Genomic DNA, 26,713 nt, shown 5'->3' with positions numbered 1-26,713 from the left:
TATGTATTTCCATTTATAGCTGGCTTTCTGTTGGAAGCTCTGGAATTTTTAGAATATAAACATATCTCCAAGCTCAAGCTGATGATTATTTCACTCAAAGTTATTTATTAAAATTAATTTAAAATATTTATTTGTGAAAATACTATTTATTCTATACCTTAAAGTTATCATTTCTAGAGGCTGTTTTGTAGTCTCCATTTTCAAAAGTAGCACATATACACGTTATGCATTTTTATTTAAAATGTACTGTATGATTTATTTTTCAGGCGAATAGAAACTGCATAGCAATTGCTTCAAGCCATGATGTTCAAGAACTAGATGTTTCTGGAATTCTGGCTACACAGATCTATACTTGGGTAGATGATGATATAGAAATGGAAACCAAAGGGTACCCTTATACTTTGTTTTTATTTGGTGACCTTGCAGTATGAATAATGACATCCACAGGACTATACCTTTCAAATGATTTTTTAAAGGAATAGTCCTAGATTGTAAGCAAAGTGGAAATTGATATGCTAAAGAGTAAAGAAGGGGTGGCTGGAGCTTTAAAGAGGGAATCGAGGGTTAGAAGAGAAGGTGAAGGAATCTGAAATTGTTCATGTATGAAATTATTGTCTGTGAGTTGAGAGTTAAGAGCTGAAGAAAATTAATTTTAAAGGGAAATACAAAGTCATATGTTAGAGCTTTCAGGTATAACAGAAGAAATAAAGAACTGATGGGTTGCTTTCATTCTGGCTGATACTCCTTTGTAGGTCAGAAGATTTCTTGGTTATACATGCTCGTGATGATTTAACAGCTGTGCAGGGTACAACCCCATACACACATAGCAATCCTGGTACTCCAATTAACATGCCATGGCTTGGTAGTACACAGACTGGCAGAGGAGCATCAGTGGTATGTAAAGTTAAAAATATTTGTGAATAAATGTCCTGTTTTTCTCTCTAACTTAATAGATAAAAGATGATGTAAATATTTTTTTTTAATTCTTAATTTTTTTAATAAGTCATACTTGTTGGAAATTATAAATTTTGATTTGAAGAATAATATGTTTTCATTTGAAAAGGATAACAAAAATTATTTTAAATAAATAATTGAAAATACAAAGAGCTGTATTTTAAGTAATAATTATTTAGAACTTACTGCTCCAAATTAGGCCTCAGCAAACTATGGCCTATGGGTCAAATCCTGCCTACTACCTGTTGTGTCGACAACACGCTAAGAATGGTGTTTGTATTTTTCAGCCGTTGAAAAAATATCAAAAGAAGAATGGTATTCTGAGACACATGAAAATTATATGAAATTCAGATTTTATTGTTTATAAATAAAGTTCTATTGGAACATAGCCACACTCATTTTTTAAAATATTTTGTTTATGGATGCTTTCACATTACAGTGGTAGGATTGAGTATCTGAGCAGAGACTGTATGCCCATAGAGTCCAAAACATTTATTATCTAATTCTTTACGAAAAAGGTTTGCCAACCCCTAGTCTAGATAATATTTTTAAATGATTATCAACTAATAACTGTTAGTTGATGCTGAGACAAATAAATTTTTCTTTTTTTGAACAAGTAAAAATGATACAAATTTTTTTTAATTTAAGCAAAATATAATATGCAGATGAACTGAAACAATTTTTCTGAAGTAATGGAGGATCTTCTTGAGCCCTGATTACCTAAGATGTGATCCATGTTTATACCCACATGAGATTCCTTTGTTGACACTTAGGGTACAGGAATTGATACACAGAACCAAAGAAACCCAGCACCAGCAATTCTTTCCATGGCTTTCTAGGTAGTAGGTGGTTTTTGTAAGGGTAATTATATAAGTAAAGTCTCAGTCATCTTTAATAATACCTGATAATATTTTATACTTAATGCAGTTCCTTTATCACTCATATAACCTTATTATTGTTTGAGATATCTGTTGTAGCTGTTGTAATTACTTCTACTTAGCATTCTTTAGATGAAGCTTGAGGTCCAGAAAGGTCAAGGAATTTAACTCAGGTCACTATCTCAAATTGTGGTAGAGCTTGTGTTAAAGCCCTCCATCCCCCTTCACTCACTGATTTCAGGTAGGAGTGTTTTAAGTATTAAGAATTTGAAAAGCAATCTAGTGATTATTCAAAAGAAAAGAGTTGGTCATTAATAGTTAAATTTTTTCCAACAGACAGATACATTAAAATTCATTTGTAAAACCTACTGATATTATTATCTTTTAAATAACTTAAAGAGAATATACAAAATATACAAAAAGAAATAATAAGCACTTTTTCCAACTCCATTTTCAGAGAATATGATACAATTCTTCCTGTAACAGCTTTCTTTCTGGTCTCTCTGCTTCTATACTGCTCCCTCTGTTTTGTACATAGCAGGCAGAGTTACTTTTTTCTAAAACATCATTCAGGTTATCACTCCCATGCTTAAAACTTTAAGATTTCCCAGTACAGCTTTAAAACAAGTCCTTAACATGGCCTCTAAGGCCCTATGTGATTTAAACTCTGCCAGCCTCTGCAGCAGCATCTCCCTTGTTTCCATACCTGATTCTCTTTGCTCTGGTCACAGTGGCCTTCTTTTTGTCACTTGAGCACATCAAGCTCAGAGCCTTTACCTTGTTTTCTGCTTGAAATACTCTTCTTCTGTTTACCATTCAGATCTCAACTCAAATTCCCAGAGATTTCCCTTGCTTCCTTAGCAAAGGTATCTGCTCCTCCCTACGCTACTGCCAGTCATACTGTTATCTCATTTGATCGTCATATTATCCCATTTTATCATCTCATCATCAGATGAGATAATAGAAATTAGATAATGGAAATTATCTATTCATTATTTGGTTGTCTTTTTTTATACCCTCTGCAATGCAAGCTCTTTGAGAGATTATGTTATGCCTGCCTTATATATTGATGATCTCTAAGTAGAATAGTGCTTAACATTTAGTAGGTGCTCAGAAAATATTTGTTTATTTTCCAGAGTATTATAATATGGAAATTTACCTCTGTTATTCCTCTTAGGACTGAATTTTCTTCCTATTTAAATGTTAGAAGGACATCTTTTTTAGTTGGGGTCATTGTGGTTTGTAAACATAAGTATTAGGATTATCCCACTCCATCCTCAGGAAAAAGACACCAATATAATAAGGTGGTTCCTTTTTATATGGATCTTCTAAAATAATTAATGATTTCTTTCCCTTATAATATTCTACATATGCTTTCAGAAACTTATTTAACTTTCTTTTATTTTTTACTCATGATTTTCCTTTGATACTCTTACCAGAAAAAAAAATGATAATTAAAAGAAAGAACAGGAATCTTTAGACTTTTTCTAAATTAAGAGGGGCAAGGGATTTAAACATGAAGTTTACTAAACAGAAGTAACATTCAGAAGTTTGTTTTTTGTGTGTAGAGAATTTGATCAAATATTTTCTTAATCCTATTATTTTATTAAATTATGAATGCTGATGAAAAGGGATACTAGTTATGACCAATTTCTGCTATTTTGGAGTATAACTGCAGCCGTATATATCTTTCAGTGTTTCTATCCCTCACTGGTTCTGCTGGCCTAGTTCCTTCCCTCCCTCCCAAATCCCCACTTTACTTACAGCTTTAGACTAATTGAACAAATTAAAATCCAAAAGAACAATAACAAAATGTACATGAACTGGTGCTACAAACTTAGGATAACCTATAACTATAGTTACAGTTATAAGTAGGAAATAGTCTATAAATTAAATTATCCCTTTAATTTCACGTATTTAGTTTACTCTTATTTGACAGGCTATGTAAATCATTCAAAGCATAATTTTAAAATGGGTAAATAAATAGTTCCAAACTATCAGTTAAAAATTTATACAGTTTTCTGTTTACCTCTTTTTTTTTTTTTTCACATGCTTCTGTCTGTCTTTTTAACCTTATACTATTCAGGATTGTTCCAATAAATTTAATGGGATAAGAAAAGAATTGGCAAGAAAGGAGGTAAGACTAAATTCTTGAGGTGAATTTGTTCTTAGATACTAGGTAATGATGCAGAAAATGTATGTACACTTAAATGTTAGAGAGCTGAGCTATTAAATTTCATTTCTGTTACCATGTTTAGTATTTTTAGCACCCATTACGATAGTTATGGAATCATGTAAAAATAAATAAATGTTATTTGAATCTCCTGTCACAATTTAAATTTTTAATACTACTTTTTATTGTAACTGTAAAAGAATGATTTTTCTTTGTTAACAGATGATTAAGAAAGCCATTAATAATGTCAGAAGAATGACTTCTCATCCATCTCTTCCTTACTGTAAGTTGATAATAATTAGCCATTATTTTAAGGAATTTAAAGGAAACTTTTAGTTTCAATTGAAAGGCAGTCAACACTTAATTTTTTTGTAGGGAATGTTTGCTAGCAAGTAAAATCACTTCAAAATTGGGTAAAAATAGAAAAAGTGATTTTCCTGAATTAATAGAGAAGGCTAACTTAACATGTACATTTTTAGCATTTTGACTGAATATTTCTGTTATCACATTTTATTTTTGAACATTTCTGGACTCTGCACAATGTTAAATTGTAGTTGATAATTATTGTTTTAATAACTGGATCACTCCTTTTTTATTACATAGAACAGAACCATATCTGGGTCATTTGTAGCCTCCTCATAATCAGTTTGTATTTTATTAATATTTTGTCAGTTTGTCTTTTATCAGATACACTAATAGTAAGTATAGGAAATGGTTATTACTACATTCTTACATTCTGAGGAAGGATATATTTATTTTTAGTTAATCTTCCTAGGAATCTCAAAAGTTTTTCTTCCTTTAACAAAGATTTAATGGGGAATTTATTGGAAGTATTGAAGCAGAGAAGAAATAATAGAGACAACTTTAACTGGTGGGTTGGAATCAGTATTCATATTGGCATGTGTGTATTCCAAGTTTTTTTAAATATAATTTTTAAGTAGTGCCCTTCATCAAATTGTCCTACTACACAGTAACAAAAATAGTGAAAATAGTGCATGTTAATTAAAAGGTACTCATGTCCCTCCAATTTAATAACCTATAAAAAATTGTACCACCTTTTTTATGAGAGATGTTTTGATAAAATAGGAGTGGCAAAACCAGTGTTCTTTTCTACCTAATTATAATAAGTGCTGTAAGCATCTGTTATCAAAGTTATATACCAGTGTCTAATAAAAGGGTTGAAGAGAACCATATATTTAAGATGAAGAGGGTAACTTCTGTTACTTATGCTAGAGGTATAAAATAATATTGAAAATTAGCCTGTTTTCACTATATCAAATTTATTCAACACTAAAAGTATATGTTTTCTATCCACAAGTCTAATGTAAAGTAAGAACTAAAAACAATCATGAAGCATATAGAGGAAGGAGTCAAAGGTGTTTTATATACAAAGCTTAAATACTATTAATCCTGCAGCAAGAAAATTTGGCATTGTTTAAAATCTATCCTTACTCTGTACAATAGGGTTTAGAAGTTTCCTGAAATATTGAAGGGATTTCATTATTTCTCAGTCCCAAAGCATGTATAATGACAGGTGACTAGTTTATAAATAGGCTCTACCTCAAGCCCATAAATTTAAATAAAATAATCCCTAGCTTCAAAGGCAATTAATGGACTTATTTTCAGAGTTATTAGGTAATATCATGTAACTTCTGTCTTGCAGTAAGTACTTTCTCCATTCAGAGAAGAACTACTGTAACTGGCAGATAAGAGACTTGAAAAATTAAATGCTAATTAGATTAATCACTGAAATTTTTTTACAGTATATTTTTTCATGTCATGAACAAGTCTCACAGATAGTAATTTAGTTCAACAATAGGCTCCTTTCATATACTGGAAATGTTTTGAAACAAGTTTTTTAAAAATTTTACTCTGAATTACAGATACCTCAAAATAGTTCCTTCCTTCCTTTGGAGTAGATTTTTTTTTTAAATCTTAGTCATTGTAAACCAAAACTTTTGGACTTCTACTCCAGGGAAATTTTCTAGAAGTTAATCTAATAGGTTGAACTGAAATAGAAATGTAAGTCTTAAAAGGAAAGCCCCATTTCAAAAACAAAAAAATGAATATATTAAGATTTTTAAGGTTGCATTTAACTCTTTCCTTACATGTATATGATGTAACATACTTTACTTACTAATAAGGAATATTTGCTCAGACGACCTGGTTATAGGAACGTTTGTGGGTTTTTTGTTTGTTTGTTTTTGTTTTTTAAAGAATTAATTTTGGGGGCTTCCCTGGTGGCGCTGTGTTTGAGAGTCCGCCTGCCGATGCAGGGGACACGGGTTCGTGCCCCGGTCTGGGAAGATCTCACATGCCGCGGAGCGGCTGGCCCCGTGAGCCATGGCCACTGAGCCTGCGCGTCCGGAGCCTGTGCTCCGCAACGGGAGAGGCCACAACAGTGAGAGGCCCACGTACCGCAAAAAAAAAAAAAAAAAAAAGAATTAATTTTGGGCCGCATTGGGTCTTCGTTGCCGCGCACGGGCTTTCTCCAGTTGTGGCGAGCGGGGGCTACTCTTCGTCGCGGTGCACGGGCTTCTCATTGCAGTGGCTTCTCTTGTTGCAGAGCACAGGCTCTAGGCACGCGGGCTTCAGTAGTTGTGGTTCACGGGCTCAGTAGTTGTGGCATGCGGGCTCTAGAGTGCAGGCTCAGTAGTTGTGGTGCATGGGCTTAGTTGCTCTGCGGCATGTGGGATCTTCCCAGACCAGGGATTGAACCTGTGTCCCCTGCATTGGCAGGCAGATTCTTATCCACTGTGCCACCAGTGAAGTCATGAAACCTTTGTTTTTTTAAGTTTTAGTTTATAAGGCTTTAAGAGAGTGTTTCATTTTACATATAAGCTACTAATAATTAGGGATTTTTTTCAAATTTAAATAAAACCATAAATAATAGAAAAATTTGAGTGGTTTTTAAATGCATCTAGTCCAATTAATTTTTTTGATTAAGCTAGGCAAGACTATAGAAGAGAGGGGGGATAGAATTAACAGCCCTAGTCTCAAGAAATTCTACCCACCCCTCCATCCCAGCCCAGTGTTAAAACATGTCAAAATGGTTGAAGCTCCTTTATTTTTTATTTATTTATTTATTTTTTGCCGTGCGCGGGCCTCTCAGGGTTGTGGCCTCTCCCGTTGCGGAGCACAGGCTCCGCACGCGCAGGCCCAGCAGCACGGCCCACGGGCCCAGCCGCTCTGCGGCACGCGGGATCCTCCCGGACCGGGGCACGAACCCGTGTCCCCTGCATCGGCAGGCAGACTCTCAACCACTGCACCACCAGGGAAACCCAGAAGCTCCTTTATTTTAAATACTTGGAAATGAATGAGGAAAAATTGACTAATGTATGACGAGCAATATGCTAGATACTTTACTTTTACATACATTAATATAATTTCTCACTACCTCTGTACCACATTAATACTGATAACTACTCTTAATGTAAATTTAGCCCTATATGTTAGGCATATTTCTGAATGATTTATATGAATTATCTCATTTACTTCTCAGAACTGTCCAGTGACTTATATATCATTAATGATATATATCACTATTGTAGTGACTTATATACCTTTTACTAGAAGGGAATAGGCTCAGGGAGATTAAGTTTCCTAGTAACACACAATTAGTAAATGGTAAAGAATTTAATAATTATTTAGTTTGTTCATATTCCTTAATGAAACAGATAACATATATTTGAGATATCAGATCAGTCACAATAACTATTAGAAATGATTTTTTTAGCATGACTTTCAAGACCTTCTACAATCTTTTTCTCAGAGAAAAATGCATAAATTTAAACATCAGTAGTATGACTGATAAGAATTGGCTGTTAAAAATCCCAAGATTTTATACTGCTGAACTGAATGAATAAGCATTTTCGGAACGCTAATGGAAAACTGATGAATTCATAAAAGTGCTAACAAAAGATCAAGATAAAAAAAAATTAATTACATGGGACTGAGTGAACTGATGAGGATGATTATAAATTTTGTGACTTTCTGTTTGAATAAAAAAAAAATCCCACAAGGACTCAGAAGCAAAAAATATACAAATCAATTTTAAGTGCAAAGTAAAGGAGCTGTTACCGTGGAGGATTACTGGACTGAATGTCAATATTATGACATAGTATGAGTGTGTTTCGTGTTTGGTAATTGCAGTCATTGTGCTTTTGTTGTGGTCATCCATTTACAATGCTTGGTGTCAGTTTATTTATCTCTTGTAAAAATAAAATACAGGGGCTTCCCTGGTGGCGCAGTGGTTGAGAGTCCGCCTGCCAATGCAGGGGACACGGGTTCGTGCCCCGGTCTGGGAAGATCCCACATGCCGCGGAGCGGCTGGGCCCGTGAGCCGTGACTGCTGAGCCTGCGCATCCAGAGCCTGTGCTCCGCAACGGGAGAGGCCACAACAGTGAGAGGCCTGCGTACCACAAAAAAAATAAAAATAATAAAAAAATAATAATAAAATAAATAAATAAAATACAGTGTGTGTGTGTGAAAAAAAAAATCCCAAGTTTTTTTTTTTTTTTAAATACGGTTGACTTGTTAAAGTATTGTGTTCGTCTCAGGTGTACAACATACTGATTCAGTATTTTTATACATTACAAAATGATCACCATGATAAGTCTAGTTACCATCTGTCACCATACAAAGTTAAGTAATTCCAAGAATTTGATTCTTTATCATAAACATTATCTACTAAAGGCTATTAAAGTGTAACTGAGATAATTTCAAAAGGAAATAAAGTTTATAGAGGTCTGATTTAATTGCTTCTGTTGTTTTGTGTGAGGATATGTTCTATCAGATGAAAGAACACCATGTAATTATCTGTTTTTAAGATTGAGAGTATTCAAGTGAAATTTCATAAAAAGGTAAATTCATGTGAATTGACTATGATTCATTTCTTAGGTATTTCTTCCATAAAGATGTTCACATTGGATTAAAAGATAAGTTTGCCAAAGATTCCTGAAATAAATTTGCAATTTTTTCCCTCTTATAACGCAGATCTGACAGGAGCTCAAGATGGAAGTGTGAGAATGTTCGAATGGGGCCATTCTCAACAAATAACCTGTTTCCGATCTGGTGGCAATTCAAGAGTTACAAGAATGAGATTTAACTATCAAGGAAATAAGGTAGTTTATAAAAATGTAAATAGGGAAAATGATTTGATTTCTTTAAAGGTTTATGAATATTACTCATTTGGGTTTCTGAAGAGAACAGCTCAATGAGCTAATGGTGAAGTATTAATCCATCTTATATGAATTCTTTTTAAAGAAATTCCTCTCAAAACTTAAATTCACTTGGTTCTTCCTGGAAAGACATTATACACATGTCCATTAAAATTCTCTTATATGACGCTTAAGGACCAAATGATTATAGGACCATCTTATATTACACATTTTTTATTAAATACATCTGCTTACTTTACCCTCTGGGACCTACTCAAAGTATGGTCAAATACCAACTAGTAAGTAACATCTGGGAGTTGATTAGAAATGCAGATTATTGACTCTAGTCCAGACCTATCAAATCACCATCTGCATTTTAGCCAGATACTCTTGTGATTTGTACACAACATTAAAGTTTTGAGAAGCACTGCTCTAGAACAGGGTGTTAACAAACTACGGCCTAGCCACCTGTTTTGTAAATAAAGTTATACTGGAACACAGCTAACCCATTCATTATTTGTTTTCTATGATTATTTTCCCAGTACTGCAACAGAGTTCAGGAGAACAAAGACTGTAGCTGGCAAGCCTAAAATATTTACTATATGGGCCTTTTAATAAAAGTTTGCCAACCTGGCTCTTACCAGCTTCACTTCCCATAATCCTCCTTTCCTCAAACTGCCTCTTTCTGCTACTCCTATCTTACTAGTACTTTAAACAACTACTGAAGGGGTAATCAGCCTGCTCTTTGTCTTCAGGGCCATGCTTCACTAAAAACACTCACACTGGCCCTAGCTGATGGTTCATCTTGCCTTTCGTTTTCCCTCAACCTCCAAACCTTCCACCCTCCTTACGTGTTACTTGTGTCATGGTGTGCTGCAACCTTTTTGCCTACCACATTTATCAGATGGCTCTTATTATTTCACAGAAGTCAGTGATAATTTTTCATGTAGTTATGAAACAAAATTGAGAGCTTATAATTTATTAATACCAATTAGCAGCATTCTTTGCTCCTTAATGGGAAATTAAGGGGATTTAATCTAAAAGCCTTTAGAATTCTACTGTACTTTCAGCTGTATAACCTATCCATACCACTTATGTACTCATATTTTTCCACTTTGGTTGTCAATGTTACATTGTTCCTAACTAATCTCTGTACTTCGACCCAATCTCTCTAATGCATTCTTTATGTTGTCAACAAAGTTATATAACAAATAGCATAGGGAATTCCCTGGTGGTTCAGTTGTTAGGACTCACGTGCTTTCACTGCCGAGTGCGTGGGTTTGATCCCTGGTCGGGGAACTAAGATTCCACAAGCTGTGCGGTGTAGCCGTAAAAGAAAAAAGAACAAATAACATAATTATATAACTACACTATAGGTGAGATCATATTATCCTTTTCAAGAGCCTGCAGCCTCCTCATTGTGTCCAAAGGCCCATATTCTTTAGTGTGGCATTCAAGTCCTTCTACACTTGGAGTTTTTATAGATTTTACACTCACTACAACCTTCTATATAGGCTATTTTAAGTCACAACAAACTTCCTTATTGTCTGCCCAAGTCTCTTTGATAGGCAGTCAGCTTACTGTTGATTCACCTTAGCCATGATGGTGCCCAAGAGCACAACACCTAAGCGTGCTATCTCCCTTAGTAGGGGAGCCTACTGGAGTAAGTGGAACAGATAACTCATACTACAATATATCACAGTAATGCTGATCATTTTGTCAAAAGTCATTGGACATTGCAGAAAAACCAAGAGGCTAAAAGGGAGCATTTAGCAGAAAAAAATGACCTGTGAGGAATAATTCCTTGGATTTAGGAAGATCCTACATTGTAAAACAAGAACGGGATTCTATGAACCAAAGGCAGTAGAACAGTAAAGAATTTTTGGAAGTTAAAAACATGATACCCTAAAATTAGGAGAGTAGAGGAGCTACTGATTATAAGGGCTGAATAGCAGAATGGAAGTATTTGAAAATCAAGTTTGTGACTGGGAGGTACAAATTTGGAATTTATCCCATGATGAAAATAACCCAAGAAGTAAATTGAGACTAGACCCAGGAAAATTTATAAAAGAAGTTTAAAAGATAGAAGAAGAAAAAAGGTGATGGAAGAGAAACATTATATTAAAAGGAATAATAAAATAAAAATTTCCCCAAAGCAAAACATGGAATTTTAGAAAAAGAAGCGCCTACCAAGTACTAAGCAGAAGTATTGAGAAACAGCACATGCCTAGACACAGCCTGATTATTTGATTTTTGGTTTTTTTAACTGAAGGATAAAGAGAACTTCTAGGAAGGAGTAGGGGTAAAAATGATTGCTTACAACCTCTCCATCCCCCATCTAAAATTAATGGCATTGGCCTCAAAAATAGAGGTTACAAATAGACAATAGAACAGTATGCACAGAATTCTGATGGATAAGGAATGGGGTCGATGTCTATCCAAACTGTCATTTAAATTTGGTGGCAAAATAAACACTTTTTTTTTTTTTGCGGTACGCGGGCCTCTCACTGTTGTGGCCTCTCCCGTTGCGGAGCACAGGCTCTGGACGCGCAGGCTCAATGGCCATGGCTCAAGGGCCCAGCTGCTCCGCGGCATGTGGGATCTTCCTGGACCGGGACACGAAACCATGTCCCCTGCATCGGCAGGCGGACTCTCAACCACTGCGCCACCAGGGAAGCCCTTAAACACATTTTTAAGTATGCAGAGAATTAGCACATTCCATATACCCTTTCTGAAGAACGTACCTAAACCTACTCCAGAAAACATAGGATAAACCACAGAAAGGATAAACGTCAGAAAAATATCTGTAACAAAAATAGTAAACAGTGGATTAATATTCCTATTATTAGTCTTATCAGGTTTGTAAGAAGACAATGAAAAAGAAGGCAAAGAATGTGAACAATTTATCAGAAAAACAAAACCCTATGCATGACCAATAACCCTCACTAATAACTGAAGAAATGTACATTAAAATGAGACTTTATTTCTGTTAATCAACAAATATTATAATTTTGTAGTATGCAGTGTTGACTAATGTGTAAGAAAAATGGGTGTGTAAATTGATATTACCACTTAGGATTTAATTTTGGCTTCATCTACCAATTTTAAATGATGCCCTTTGACAGAGCTTTTTCTTTTCTAGATGTCTATCCTATATAAATACTCAGAGTTGTATATGCAAGAATGTTCAAAGCAGCACTTTTTATTATAGGAAAAATTGGAAATTCTATAAGGAAAAGCTTTAAAAAGTTGCAATGCAACTATATAGTGTAATACTGCACAGCACAAGAATGAGGTAGATTTATACATACCAATGTGAAAAAATGGCTCTAATAAGTAAAAAATGTAACTGTAGAACTGTATATTATCATCATAATTTTTAAAAAACCTTGTATCCTTGTATGTATGAATGTTTGAATATTCATAGAACAAATCTGAAAGGGAACACTATCAAATTGTTAATAGTTGTTATATCTGTAGATGGGAGAGGGCAGGAGTCCGAATTAGACATTTGTTTTATTTTAAGATCTGTATCATATACTCCCTTACTGTATTATTTTGTCATCTTTCCAGTCAAAATGCTCTGAGTTTCCATAGTGGAATTCTTTTACTATGATAAACTTTGTTTCATTTTCTGCTGTTGTTTACATGTTTTCCTTGTTGTATATCTCTGGAAGTCCTTACTTTGTCTTTTTTAAGATGAACAGTTTTTTATCTTATATATACTAAAACTTTGTCACATGGCTTAATGTGTAAATCCAGTATCCTATTTTTGGAGTACTTACAGAGAATATACAGACTATGCTGTCGGTTAGTATAATAAATTGAGTGTCTGATGTTAGTTTCCTTTATATCCACCCTGGAATTTTTTAAAGCAATAGCTAAATGTTTTTCTGGACTAGATCCATGCATAGGTGAAGTGAAAAGGCAAGCAACTTATCAGTCAAATGTTTAAGAGTTAAATTATGAGATTCACAGTGAGGGTAAGGGTAAATATGTGCTTTTTTATTTGTATTAAATACTTTTAAATATTTTTTTTCTCTAAGTTTGGAATAGTTGATGCTGATGGATACTTAAGTTTGTATCAAACAAACTGGAAATGTTGTCCAGTTACTGGAAGTATGCCTAAGCCATACCTGGTAAGCCAAGAATTCCTACCTTTAAAATTTTTTGAATTTTTATTTTAAAGAAACCAAGAATATATACTTGCAAGAAATATCAAAGCCAAAATATAAAATCTATCTAGTCCTGTGTATTCAATCACTTTACTATAAGTTTCTGTCCTTGTATTGTGTTGAAAATTACACTGTGAGGTATAAAAATCCTTAGTCTCCGGTAACTTGGAAAATAAACCTGTATGAAAGTACCTGGTTCTGATGGCAAGGGGAGATCAGATTTGTGATTACTCAGAGGCAGGGGTGGAGAGGGGAAATTGGATGGAGGCAGTCAGAAGGTACAAACTTCCAGGTAAAAGGTAAGTAAGTACTGGGTATGTAATGTACAACATGATTAACATAATTAACACGGCTACATGTTATATATGGAAGTTGTTAAGAGAGTAAATTCTAAGCATTTTCAGAACAAGGAAAAATATTTTTTCTTTTTCTTTCATTTTATATCTATGCGAGGTGATGGATGTTACTAAACTTATTTCGTGATGTATGTAAGCCAGAACATTATGCTGTACTCCTTAAATTTATGCAGTGCTGCATGTCAATCATTTCTCAAAACTGAAAGAAAAAAAAAAAAGAAAACATAGAAAAGTAAAAAAATCTCACCAGAAAATGTAAATAAATAATAAAGCTAGTGGATTAGTCACTTGATAAAGACCAAAGTAGTAAAATTAATTAAAAATGCAATGATTAGTCAAGGGATAAATAAAATAAAAAGATGTAAAAAAAAAAAAAAAAAAGAAACCTGTATAGAACCAACATGGTAACTCTGGAGACCCATGCGACCCATGAGTTACTCAAGCCCTTTTCTAGCCTCACTGAATGGCAGTGGCTATGATACCTAAAAAGAATGATCAACAGACCAGTGCATCTGGTTGTTTTTCTGCAGTTATTATCCCTTATGAACAAAGTAGAAAGGGTATCCTATAGCTGGTGCTATTTTCTTGCCCATCTCTTTAAAAAAAAAAGATACATCTCTATTCAGGACCACACAGGTTTAGTGAACCTTCCGCAGCTTCATAGAACACTGAATTTATATTTCATGGATTCTTTAGTGAAGCCCTTTATAGGACTAAGCAATATCTATCAAGAAAGAAATTAAGAATATGGGTTAAAATTCCAGTAATTCATCCAAGGTTAAATGCTAGAATAAAGTACTGGTCTAAGTGAAAGCAAGCAAGGGAGTGTTGGTGAGGGTACCTTGAAAGAATATTTATTTTTCCTCATATTTTCATTCAGGCAGCAGATTAAATGTACAGGTGGGCCTTGAACAACACAGGGGTTAGGGACACTGAACACCTCACCCTCCCCAAGTTGAAAATCTGCATATAACTCTGCAGTCAGCCCTCCATATCCATGGTCCTGCATCCACAGATTCAACTAACTTTGGATCATGTAGTACTGTAGTATGTATTTATTGAAAAAAATCTGTGTATCAGTGGACCCATGCAGTTCAAACCTGTGTTGTTCAAGGGTCAACTGTACAGGTTTATGTTTCTTAGGGGACTGCCTTTTTTTAAAACTTCTAAAAAGACAAATTGGATTAAAAACGAACATTATTTGCTTTTGGGGATTAAAGTAGATTTTGTTTTAAAGACATATCATCTAGCCCAGCTGCAGTGGTGGTTGGGGGCAATGGGGAAGTGACTCACAGGAGAAATTTTTCATATGATGATTTTGACATATTTTAAAATTTTATTTTTTATTGAAGAGAAACATCTGAACAGACATAAATTGGAAGCCTTTATAACTGACTAAACCTCTCATAGTAGTTTGTTATTGTTTGATGGAATATTGAGAAACATTGTAAATTTTCTAATTTGTTGACTATTAGTAATATGTTTTTATTCACATATTTGAAAAAGTATTTGAAAGCTTAAATATTTCTGAAAATAAATAATTCAGTCTGAGATCATCTAAAATGCTAGTTTTTGTTTTCTAAGACAAAAATTTTCACAAGTATTCTAAGAAAAATGTTTGAAATTAACCTTTTGTTTCCCTTTGAACTTCTGGTTGAACAAAAGCGGAGGTCATAAAAGGTCATAACGTATCCATCTTATTTAAATGGTTCAGGGAAAGGGGTGTGTGTGTGTGTGTGTGTGAAAAAGAAGAAGAGGCAAAACAAATGTGCCAGAATGGTAAACATTGGTGAATCGGGGTAAAGGGTATATGAGAGTTCTCTGTATTACTCTTGCAACTTTTCTAAAATCTGTGGGGGAAAGAACACAAGGATTTAAGTAAGCCACAAATTACATGATCGCTTTTTGATTAATACATCTACCTGCTTATAAAATTGTTTGTGACAGCAATAAACATGTGTTGTTTATAACCATTCCAGACTTGGCAGTGTCATAACAAAACAGCCAATGATTTTGTCTTCGTTAGTTCCTCCTCTCTGATAGCTACAGCTGGTCTTTCAACTGACAATAGGTAAGAGATTATAACTGAAATTGAAGTCTGTGTATGTATAACTAAGCTTTATTTTTTAATTGCTTAATGTCCTTATATCTCAATAATGTCGTAATTAAACCTTTAAATATTTTTATTTAAAGAGACTTGTTTCTTAGAGCTTTTTTAGTGTTTTAATTGTAAAGCTAAGGAAATTCTGGTGACATTAAAGACAAAATCCATTCCTTCTGGATTTTTAGTATTCTAATGTTAAGACTTTAGTGTAGGATAAAATAATTTAATTGTTGGTAGAGTTTTTCTCCATATTATTTGCTATGTGTTAAGAAAGCTTGAGGCCAAAAAAAAAAAAAGAGTATTATTTATTGGCCATGCTATTTAGTTAAACCCTCACCACAGCTTTATTATATCACATTATCAATGTTTTCACAGTAAGAACACAAGAAGCTGAGAAAGACATGTTAGTTGTATAATAACTAGTAAGTGACAACCCGTCCCCATCTCCCCAAATAACTTAAATATGCAAAAAACCAAATCTCCTCCCTCCATGTCCAGGCACACTTTTTACTTCCCTCCTACAGCTGAGTTCTGAGATTAAGGCCTTCTGAGGTTGCTGAGCTTTTGTGTTTGTCCTGAGGCCTCACTTTACACTCAAAGTGGGAATTTTAGGAATATGGAGTTTTCAGCCCATTTTTCATAGAAATTCTTATACACATTTGTGCCTCCTTTGTAACTCACAGAATGGAGTAGAAGCTGCTCTCTTTTGTAGTAGGAATAAGTTTTCTTTGTACTCAAGAAAATTCGGTGTGTCCTGCTATTTATGTATGCAAGTCGAACTGTTAGAAAATCAGTGAATACAAAAAGTGGTTTCCGTATTCAGACTTCATATAGTACTCCTTGTAATTACATGTTAATCTAAAGTTATTCAGTTTGGGAAGCTATTAGTTTTTTAAATTTTTGTCTAAAAATTAATCATACATAAATATATTGGTTTCTTGTATTTGATGCTTTATAAATTTAAGAACTTTCTGTATGAGCAAGGTTCAAGCGAGCTATAATGAGACATACTGCTTTTTTTCATTGAAGTATACTTGATTTACAGCATTATATTAGTTACAGGTATACAGCATGGTGATTCACTATTTTTGCAGATTATACTTCATTATTGGTTATTACAAGATAATTGTTATAATTCCCTATGCTATACAGTATATCCTTGTTGCTTATCTATTTTATATATATTAGTTTTTATCTATTAATTCCATATTCCTAATATGTCACTCACCCGTCTTCCCCTCTTTGGTAACCACAAGTTTGTTTTCTATATCTGTGAGTCTGTTTCTGTTTTGTATATACAGTCATTTGTCTTTGTTTTTAGATTCCACATGTAAGTTATATCATATAGTATTTGTCTTTTTCTGTCTGATTTATTTCACTTAGCATAATATTCTCTAGGTCCATCTACATTGCTGCAAATGGCAGTATTTCATTCTTTTTTATGGCTGAGTAGTATTTTATTTGTGTGTGTGTGTGTGTGTATCACATCTTCTTAATCCAGTCATCTGTTGATGGGCACTTGGGTTGCTTCCATGTCTTGGCTATTGTAAATAGTGCTGCTGTGAACATTTGGATGCATGTATCTTTTTAAATTAGTATTTTCATTTTTTCCAGATATGTACCCAGGAGTAAAATTGCTGGATCATATGGTAGTTCTATATTTAGTTTTTTGAGGAACCTCCATACTGTTTTCCACAGTGGTTGCACCAATTTACATTTCCACCAGCAGTGTACAAGGGTTCCATTTTCTCTACACTGTCTCCGGCATTTATTGTTTGTAAATTTTTTGATGATGGCCATTCTGACTGGTATGAGGTGATAACTCATTGTTGTTTTTATTTGCATTTCTCTAATAATGAGTGATGTTGAGAATCTTTTCATGTGCCTGTTAGACATCTGTATGTCTTCCTTGGGAAATCGTCTATTCAGATCTTCTGCCCATTTTTTTAATGAGTTTTTTTTTTATATTGAGTTGTATGAACTGTATATATATTTTAAGTTTTAACCCCTTGTCAGTCATCATTTGCAAATATTTTCTCCCATTCAGTAGGCTGTCTTTTCGTTTTGTTGATGATTTCCTTTGCTGTGCAAAAGCTTTATGTTTAATTAGGTCCCATTTGTTTATTTCTGCTTTTATTTCTTTTGCCTTAGGAGACTGATCTAAGAAAATATTGCTACAATTTATATCAAAGAGTGTATTGCCTGTGTTCTCTTCTAGGAGGTTTATGGTTTTCCATTCTTACATTTAGGTCTTTAAACCATTTTGAGTTTATTTTTGTATATGGTGAACAGGAATGTTCTAATCTCATTATTTTATATGTGGCTGTCCAGTTTTTCCACCACCACTTGTTGAAGAGACTGTCTTTTCTCCATTGTATATTCTTGCCATCTTTGTCATAGATTAATTGACCATAAATGCTTGGGTTTATTTCTGGGGTCTCTGTTCTGTTCCATTGATCTATGTGTTTGTTCTTGTGGCAGTACCACACTGTTTTGATTACTGTAGCTATGTAGTATAGTCTGAAGTCAGGGAGTGTGATTCTTCCAGCTCTATTCTTTTTTCTCAACATTGCTTTGGCAATTCAGGGTCTTTTGTGATTCCATGTGAGTTTTAGGATTATTTTGTTCTAATTCTGTGAAAAATGCCATGGGTATTTTGATGGCGATTGCATTAAATCTGTAGATTGCTTTGAGTAGTGTGGCCAATTTAACAATATTAATCTTCCAGTCCTAGAGCACAAGATATTTTTCCACTTCTTTGTATTATCTTCAGTTTCTTTCATCAGTGTTTTTTATATTTCAGAGTATAGGTCTTTCACCTCCTTGGTTAAGTTTATTCCTAGGTATTTATTCTTGTTGATGTGATCTTAAACAGGTTGTGTTTTACTTTCTTTTTGTCATATTTCATTATTAGTGTATAAAAATGCAGATTTTTAAATATTGATCTGTATCCTGCCCCCTTGCTGAATTCATTTATTAGTTCTAAATTTGGGGGGTGAAGACTTTAGGGTTTTCTATCTAAAGTATCATGTAATCTGAAAATAGTGACAGTTTTACTTCTTTCCTTCCAATTTGCTTTTTTTTTAATTTAAAAAAATTTATTTATTTACTTTGGCTTCACCGGGTCTTAGTTGCAGCATGTGGGATCTTTAGTTGCGGCATGCAGACACTTAGTTGTGGCACGCAGACTCTTAGTTGTGGCACGCGGACTCTTAGTTGTGGCATGCGGACTCTTAAGTTGCGGCATGCATGCAATATCTAGTTCCCTGACCAGAGATCAAATGCAGGCCCCCTGCATTGGGAACATGGAGTCTTACCCACTGGACTGGAAAGTGTTACCCACTGGAAGGAAAGTCCCCTTCTCTTCCAATTTAGATACCCTTTATTTCTTTTTCTTGTCTGATTGCTGTGGCTAGGACTTCCAGTACCATGTTAAATAAAGTGGAGAGAGTGGACATCCTTGTCTTGTTTCTGAATTTAGTGGGCAGGCTTTCAGCTTTTCACTGTTGTATGATGTTGGCTGTGAATTTGTCTTAAATGGCCTTTATTATGTTGAGGAATGTTCTCTCTATACACACTTGGATGGAAGTTTTTATCATGAATGGACATCTCAGTAGACAGTTTTTCTGCATCTTTTGAGATGATCATGTGATTTTTATCTTTCCTTTTGTTAATGTGATGTATTACATTTATTGATTTGCAAATGTTGAACTATCCTTGTGACCCCAGAATAAATCCAACTTGATCATGGTGTATGATGCTTTTTATGTATTGTTGGATTCGGTTTGCTAATATATTTTGTTGAGGATTTTTGTATCTGTAGTTATCAAAGATATTGGCCTGTAATTTTCTTTTTTTGTAGTGTCTTTGTCTGGTTTTGGTATCAGGGTAATGGTGGCCTTGTAGAATGAATTTGGGAGTGTTCCCTCCTCTTCAGTTTTTTTGGAATGGTTTAAGAAGGATAAGTGTTTGTTCTTCATATGTTTGGTAGAATTCCCCTGTGTGGTCCTGGACTTTTGTTTCCTGGCAGTTGGGTTTTTTGTTTGTTTTTTTTTTTTCCCTTACAGATTCATTTTCGTTTCTAGTGATCAGTGTGTTCAAACTTTCTGTTTCTTCTTGACTCATTCTTGGCAGGCTGTATGTTTCTAGAAACTTGTCCATTTCTTCTAGGTTGTCCAATTTGTTGGCATATAACTGTTAATAGTATTATAATTCTTTGTATCTCTTTGGTATTGGTTGTTATTTCTCCTCTTTCATTTCTTATTTTGTTTATTTGGGTCTTCTCTTTTCTTCTTGATGTGCTGGATAAAGGTTTGTCAATTTTGTTTTCTTTTCAAAAAATCAGCTCTTGCTTTCATTGATTGTTTTTGTTGTTTTTTTTTTAAGCTCTATTTTATTTATTTCCTCTCTGATCTTAATTTTTTTCTTCCTTCTGCTGACTTTGGGCTTTGTTTGTTCTTTTTCTAATTCTTTTAGGTGGTAAGTGGTAGGTTGTGTTGTTTATTTGAGAAGGCCTATATTGCTATGAACTTCTCTCTTAGAATTGCTTTTGCTGCATCCCATAGATTTTGGGTTGTTGTGTTTGCATTTACATTTGTCTCAAGGTCTTTTTTGATTTCCTCTTTGATTTTTGTCATTGACCCATTGGTTTTTTAGTAGCATGTTGTTTAGTCTCCACGTGTTTGGGTTTTGTTTCCACTTTTTTTTTCTGGAGTTAATTTTTAGCTTCATACTATTGTGGTCAGAAAAAAATGCTTGATACAATTTCTATCCTCTTAAATTTGTTGAGGCTTTTTTTGTGACCTAGTATGTAATGTATTCTGGAGAACATTCCATGTGTGCTTAAAAAGAATGTCCATTCTGCTGTTTTAGGGTGTAATATTCTGTACATATCATTTAAGTTCAGCTGGTCTATTGTGTCACTTAACACCACTGTTACCTTACTTTCTTTCTGGATGATCTGTTCATTGATGTTAGGGGGTGTTAAAATCCCCTACTATTACTGTATTATTGTCTATTTCTCCCTTTATGTCTATTAGTATTTGCTTTATATATTTAGGTGCTCCTGTATTGGGTGCATATATGTTAACAACTATAATCTTTCTGTATTGATACCTTTATCATTATATAATGTGAGACATTTATTTTTATTCTGTTGTTAACTTCTTATGTCATTCAATAAGTAATCTTTTTTTTTTTTCAGAAACATATGTTTGTGGGACACTCTTGTAGCACCTGCCAATAGTTTAGTCCATGGTAAGTTTTGAAAGCATTTTATAAATCACAAATTCATAAAGTAAAAGTGATTTTTCTTTTTTTTTTTTTTTTTTGCGGTATGCGGGCCTCTCACTGTTGTGGCCTCTCCCGTTGTGGAGCACAGGTTCCAGACGCGCAGGCTCAGCAGCCATGGCTCACGGGCCCAGCCGCTCCGCAGCATGTGGAATCCTCCCGGACCGGGGCACAAACCCGTGTCCCCTGCATCGGCAGGCGGACTCCCAACCACTGCGCCACCAGGGAAGCCCAGTAAAAGTGATTTTTAAATGGATTTTTTTTTTAATGACACACTTAGTAGCCTATGAGGTTTATTTTTGACCATGGTGGCAAAGTTTAAAAGCAGAAAAAATGCTATATATGTAATTAACTCTTCACTGTACTTTAATGAAGGACAGTGCAGCATAGATAATATAAAAATCATTTGTTTTTACTTTGAATCTGATAGCACAGGTCATCATTGCGAACATCAGTTACAGTATTATATCCCCTCACACCACTCTTACTTAACTTTGTACTTGAAGTTCTAAATAAAGCAATAAGACAAGAAAAGGAAGTAAAAGTTATACATATTGGAAGGGAAGAAATAAAACTGTTTATGCACAGATTACATGATGGTGTAGAAAACCCCAAAGAATACAGAAAAAAAACTGCTGTAACTGATGTGCAAGCACAGCAATGTCACAGGATACCAGGTCATTATACTAAAATTAGTTGCTTTCCTTTATCAACAATGAACAATTGGAATTTGAAATTTAAAAAAATATTACCATTTAAAATAGCACCCAAAATAATGAAATACTGAAGCATAAATCTAAATATGTATAGCATCTGTTGTGAAAAGCTACAAAAAAAGTAAAAGAAAAAAAGATCTAAATAAATGGAGAGATAGGCCATCATGTTCACAGATTGTAAAACTTGATATTGTTAGGATGTTACTTCCTCACAACTTTATAGATTCAGTGGAATTCTAATTAAACCCCCAGCAATCTGTTTTATATATATCAACAAACTGGTTCTAAAGTTTATGTAGAGAGGCAAGAGACCTAGAATAATGCATACTGAATAAAAACAAACTTGGAGAACTCACATTACCTGATTTCAGGACTCACTATAAAGCTACAGTAATCAAGCCATTGTGGTACTGGCTGAAGAATAGACACAGATTAGAGAGCCCAGAAATAGACCCACACATAAATAGTAGACTCATTGTTAATAATGGCACAAAGATAATTCAGTGGAGACAGATAGTCTTTCAACAAAAAGTGCTAATAACAATTGGGTGCTTATATGTGGAATAATGAACATAGGTACAAACCTTACCCCTTTCACAAAAATTTACTCAAAATGATTCATGTAAAACATGTAAAAACAAAGCTGTAATACATCTAGAAGGAAATATAGGAGAAAAGCTTGGTGACCTTGGGTTTGGTAATGAGATTTAGATACAACACCAAAAGCACAATCTATTAAAGAAATGATATATTCAAGTTTTTTTAAAATTACCATTTTTCTCAGTACCTGAATAGCAAATAAGCATATAAAAGATGCTCAACATCAATAGTCATCAGGGAAATGCAAACTAAATTCACCATAATTTATCATACTACTCTGTATACTGAAATGGCAAAAATTAAAGATTCTAGACTACTAAGTGTTGGTGAGGATATGGAGAAACTGGAACCCTCATGATTTGCTGATAAGAGTATAAAACAGTACAACTCCTTTGGAAAACTGTTTAGCAATTTCTTAGTAAAGTTAAACATGCACGTAGCATGACCCAGTAATATATAGTTTTACATATATACCCAAGGAAAATGAAAACACGTGTCCACAAATAGACTGGTATTAGGAATGTTCTTAGCAGCTTTATTTATAATAGCCAAAAACTGGAAACAACATAAATGTCCAACAGGATAACATGGTATATTTATGTAATAGAATACTATTCAGAATTAAAAAGCATGACCTACTGACAGATGAGACCTACTGATACATGAGACAACATCTAAAATGTTATGTTAAAGAAAAGCAGGCACAAAAGAATATATACTATAAAATTCCATTTATGTGAAGTTCAAGAATTGGCAAAACCAATTGGATAGAAATCAGAATAGCGATTGCCTTTGAGGGAGAGGCATGAGGGAACTTTCTGGGATGATGAAAACGGCTGTGTTAAAAGCCGTATTTGGTACAGGGCTAATTTTGCCCCTCTATTGAGGCAGTACCCTTCTCAGTACTCTATACAATGCCTTGTGAATTATGAGGGTTTTTTCCCAGTATGGCTGGTGGAAATAGGAACCCAGATCAACTTGGGTTCCCCTTTCTTATGCCACGGCCAGAAAATACTCTATAGGCAATAAGCTGGGGCAGTTATGTTGGTCACCCAGTTTGTTTCCCATTTTGCAAAGATCATTCTTCATTGCTTAGTGACCGGTGTCTCAAACCATTGTTTCCTGTATATCATTTGATATTTTAATTGTTTTAGGCAGGATGGCAAATCTAATCTATCATTCTACCTTGGCCAAAAGCCAGAAGTCTGTTTCTTATACTATTAAATAGTTTTTACTTTTTTTTCCAGCTTTTACTTGTCATGATAGCGGAGCCACTGTTTTAGCATATGCTCCAAAACATCAGCTACTAATATCAGGTGGCAGAAAAGGCTATACATGTGTTTTTGACCTTCGGCAACGACAGCAGAGGCAGCTTTTCCAGAGCCATGATTCTCCTGTTAAAGCCATTGCTATTGATCCAACTGAAGAGTACTTTGTTACAGGATCTGCTGAAGGCAACATAAAGGTAAATACAGTAATGCCACAATATCTATTACAATATGAAAAGAAATCTTTAGAAACCTTAGATCTTTAATCATATTGATGACACCAGTCTCTTTAAATAATAGAAATATTAATTCCTTTGTAGTCAACAAGGTTAATTGCTATTTAATAAGTCTTTTAATGAATGAAATTAAAATATTTAACTTGAAAAATGCCTGTTTTTCAGTTGTTTTCAAATATGCTTAACTAATGCATGCGAAAGAACTGGATTTTCCATGGATATGAACATATTTCAGACATTAGAATTAGTCTTGACTCCATGTTCAGAGTTACTGAATTCAGTTTCAGGGGCTGTGAGATATACTGACATTTTCCCTTATCCCAAATTTCTCCCCATTTTGTCATTCATAGTATCAGCATCCAAACAACTCAGTGCCTGATTCAAGAATTCTGATGTACCTGGATAAGCTCTGCCTGTAACAGTCCTTCTCAAACTCCACTGTGTTTCAAACTTAGAAGTTTGAATGTTAAGCAGCTTGTTAAAAATGTTAAGCACCTTGTAAAAATGCATCCCACTCCAGAAATACTGTTGCTAGGTCCTATCCCAAACATACCCATTTGGTAAGTCCAAGGCTCAGGAATGTGCATTTTTGGAACACAGAAATAGTGGTTTTTTTTTTTTTTTTTTTTTTTTTTTCTGGTACACGGGCCTCTCACTGTTGTGGCCTCTCCCATTGCGGAGCACAGGCTCCGGACGCGCAGGCTCAGCGGCCATGGCTCACGGGCCAAGCCGCTCTGCGGCATGTGGGATCCTCCCGGACCGGGGCACGAACACGTGTCCCCTGCATCGGCAGGCAGACTCTCAACCACTGCGCCACCAGGGAAGCCCAGAAATAGTGGTTTTGATGGAAGGTTCTCTGGCTACACTCAGAAGGATCTGCAGGGATAAGACTAGTCCCTAAGTTACTCTAATGGTCAGCAACCCACTGGAGGAGTCTAGTTTCTTAGAATCCATTAATTTAAGTGGTACTGAATACTTAGTACAGGTAAGTTGGACTGCTTTGTTAGAACTTCCATATTGTTTTCATAATTCTCAGCCAGAGAAATTGAAGAATTTCAAAAAGGTTTTTCTTAAATATATACACCAGCTTCCATACAGAATTCTTTTTTTTTTTCCAGTTTGAAACTATTTTCTTATTTGAACTGCCCTCAGTTTAGAATAAGTCGTACTATGTTTTAGATTATTTAGATTAGTTTGTACTTTCATTCTGAGGTTTATTATTTAATTAAGTTATAAGATTTCATAGTATACCAGGTAGTATTCAGGACTTACAATTTAACAATCATGTCTAGAGTAATATGAATTTCTTAGGGAAAAGAAAGAAATATTTTTTTAAAATGTGATGTCAAAACATCAGAAAGTTGTAATAATTTATCTTGCAGCTGGAATATAGTTTTGACTGGTCTGAAGGCCTCTAGGTGTTTGGTACTTTTCTCTTTCCAGTGGTTCTGATCCCTTGGTGGGTACTGTATATTATGGGGAAAGAATTACCCCACTATACAACTACACAACAGAAACTTCGCTGAGAGATAGGAAATCTTGACTGTAGTTCCTATAACATTACAAGTTTCTGTTGCATTGTACACTTAACCTCCTTGTACCTAAGTTTTCTCGTCTCCAACGAAGGGTTTAAAGTACCTCCTCTCTTACTGGATTGATTTTTGAAGAGTGTGATAATATCAAAGAGCTTTGGAAAATTGCAACACCATATACGGAATCAAAATGTTATGACTGTAAGCCTACACAGATTTTTCTCCATTTTTGTTTTAGAAATTCCTTATTTGTACAGGAAGACAGACGTGAATCTTTTGTTTGGATTTTTAAGGTAATCGTCAACCCCAATTTTTATTTTGTTCTTATATATTTCAGATTTGGAGTCTCTCTACCTTTAGTCTTCTCCACACTTTTATCAATGAACATGCTCGGCAATCCATTTTCAGAAATATTGGAACCGGAGTGATGCAAATTGAGACAGGGCCTGCAAATCACATTTTTTCATGTGGAGCCGATGGAACAATGAAAATGAGAATACTGCCAGATCAGTTTAGCCCATTAAATGAAGTGTTGAAAAATGATGTGAAATTTATGCTGTAACATTTTAACAATAAGATGTATAATGTATTACCTATTCCATGAAGTGGCCAACACATATGATGTACAGTGATCAGTCTCTATGCCACAAATAAGTTAATGCTTTCTTGTTTTCATATTTATTTTAGGGAGCTTTGCCCTTGATGCACTGATGCCTTAAAAATTAATAAGGTCATTCAAAATTAGACTACATTGCCTAAAGTAGAATGTATAAGTAATGCTGTAATAATACATATTTATAGTATAGTGAGTATATCGTAGTGTTAAAGGAGTTTTGTTTTCTTGTTGTTGATAAATTCTTCTGCAGATATCTCTGCATGAATTTGTTTCACAGTAAAAATACCCTTTATGTAAAGGCAGTTGCACATCAGTCATCACTTAATTCACCACACTCTCACTGCCTTTTTCAAACTTACACATCTCACACTCCTCTCTTAATTAATGATAGATTGATATTTGGGTAAGAATCAAAAAATAATGAACATCTCCATTAACACTGTCTTTGGGACTTTAGTGACAGATGAGCCAAATGCCTCGTTATGTAAAGTTTTCATCAGTTTCCCCTGTGGAGCCCAAGTTGTGTGTGTGTGGTCGTGTATATATATGTAATGTATCTTATACATCTTATTTGAACTTTGTGTGTGTGTGTGTGTGTGTGTATGTATATGTGTGTGTGTGTGTGTGTGTGTGTGTGTGTGTGTGTATGAAAACTAC

The 26,713-nt window shown here is 34.4% G+C and overlaps 1 protein-coding gene across 2 annotated transcripts in view; it reads left to right on the top strand.

Annotated features, from left to right (window-relative positions):
* The window catches only part of DMXL1 (Dmx like 1), a gene marked incomplete at its 5' end in the record, with an annotated part of 135,618 nt that extends 109,584 nt beyond the window's left edge, over positions 1-26,034 (top strand). For both annotated transcript variants that reach the window (XM_079701865.1, XM_079701864.1), the window contains 9 exons: positions 267-388; positions 753-894; positions 4,228-4,288; positions 9,001-9,128; positions 13,211-13,303; positions 15,675-15,766; positions 21,003-21,055; positions 23,652-23,869; positions 25,778-26,034. In XM_079701865.1, the coding sequence (XP_079557991.1) occupies positions 267-388; positions 753-894; positions 4,228-4,288; positions 9,001-9,128; positions 13,211-13,303; positions 15,675-15,766; positions 21,003-21,055; positions 23,652-23,869; positions 25,778-26,002 (1,134 nt within the window). In that variant the 3' untranslated portion in view covers positions 26,003-26,034. The remainder of the gene's footprint in view (positions 1-266; positions 389-752; positions 895-4,227; positions 4,289-9,000; positions 9,129-13,210; positions 13,304-15,674; positions 15,767-21,002; positions 21,056-23,651; positions 23,870-25,777) is intronic.
* Positions 26,035-26,713: the final 679 nt, after the last annotated feature.

Source organism: Hyperoodon ampullatus, assembly GCF_949752795.1.
Source record: "Hyperoodon ampullatus genome assembly, chromosome: 4".
Taxonomy (NCBI): domain Eukaryota; kingdom Metazoa; phylum Chordata; class Mammalia; order Artiodactyla; family Ziphiidae; genus Hyperoodon; species Hyperoodon ampullatus.
This window is presented reverse-complemented; position numbering and strand designations above follow the sequence as displayed.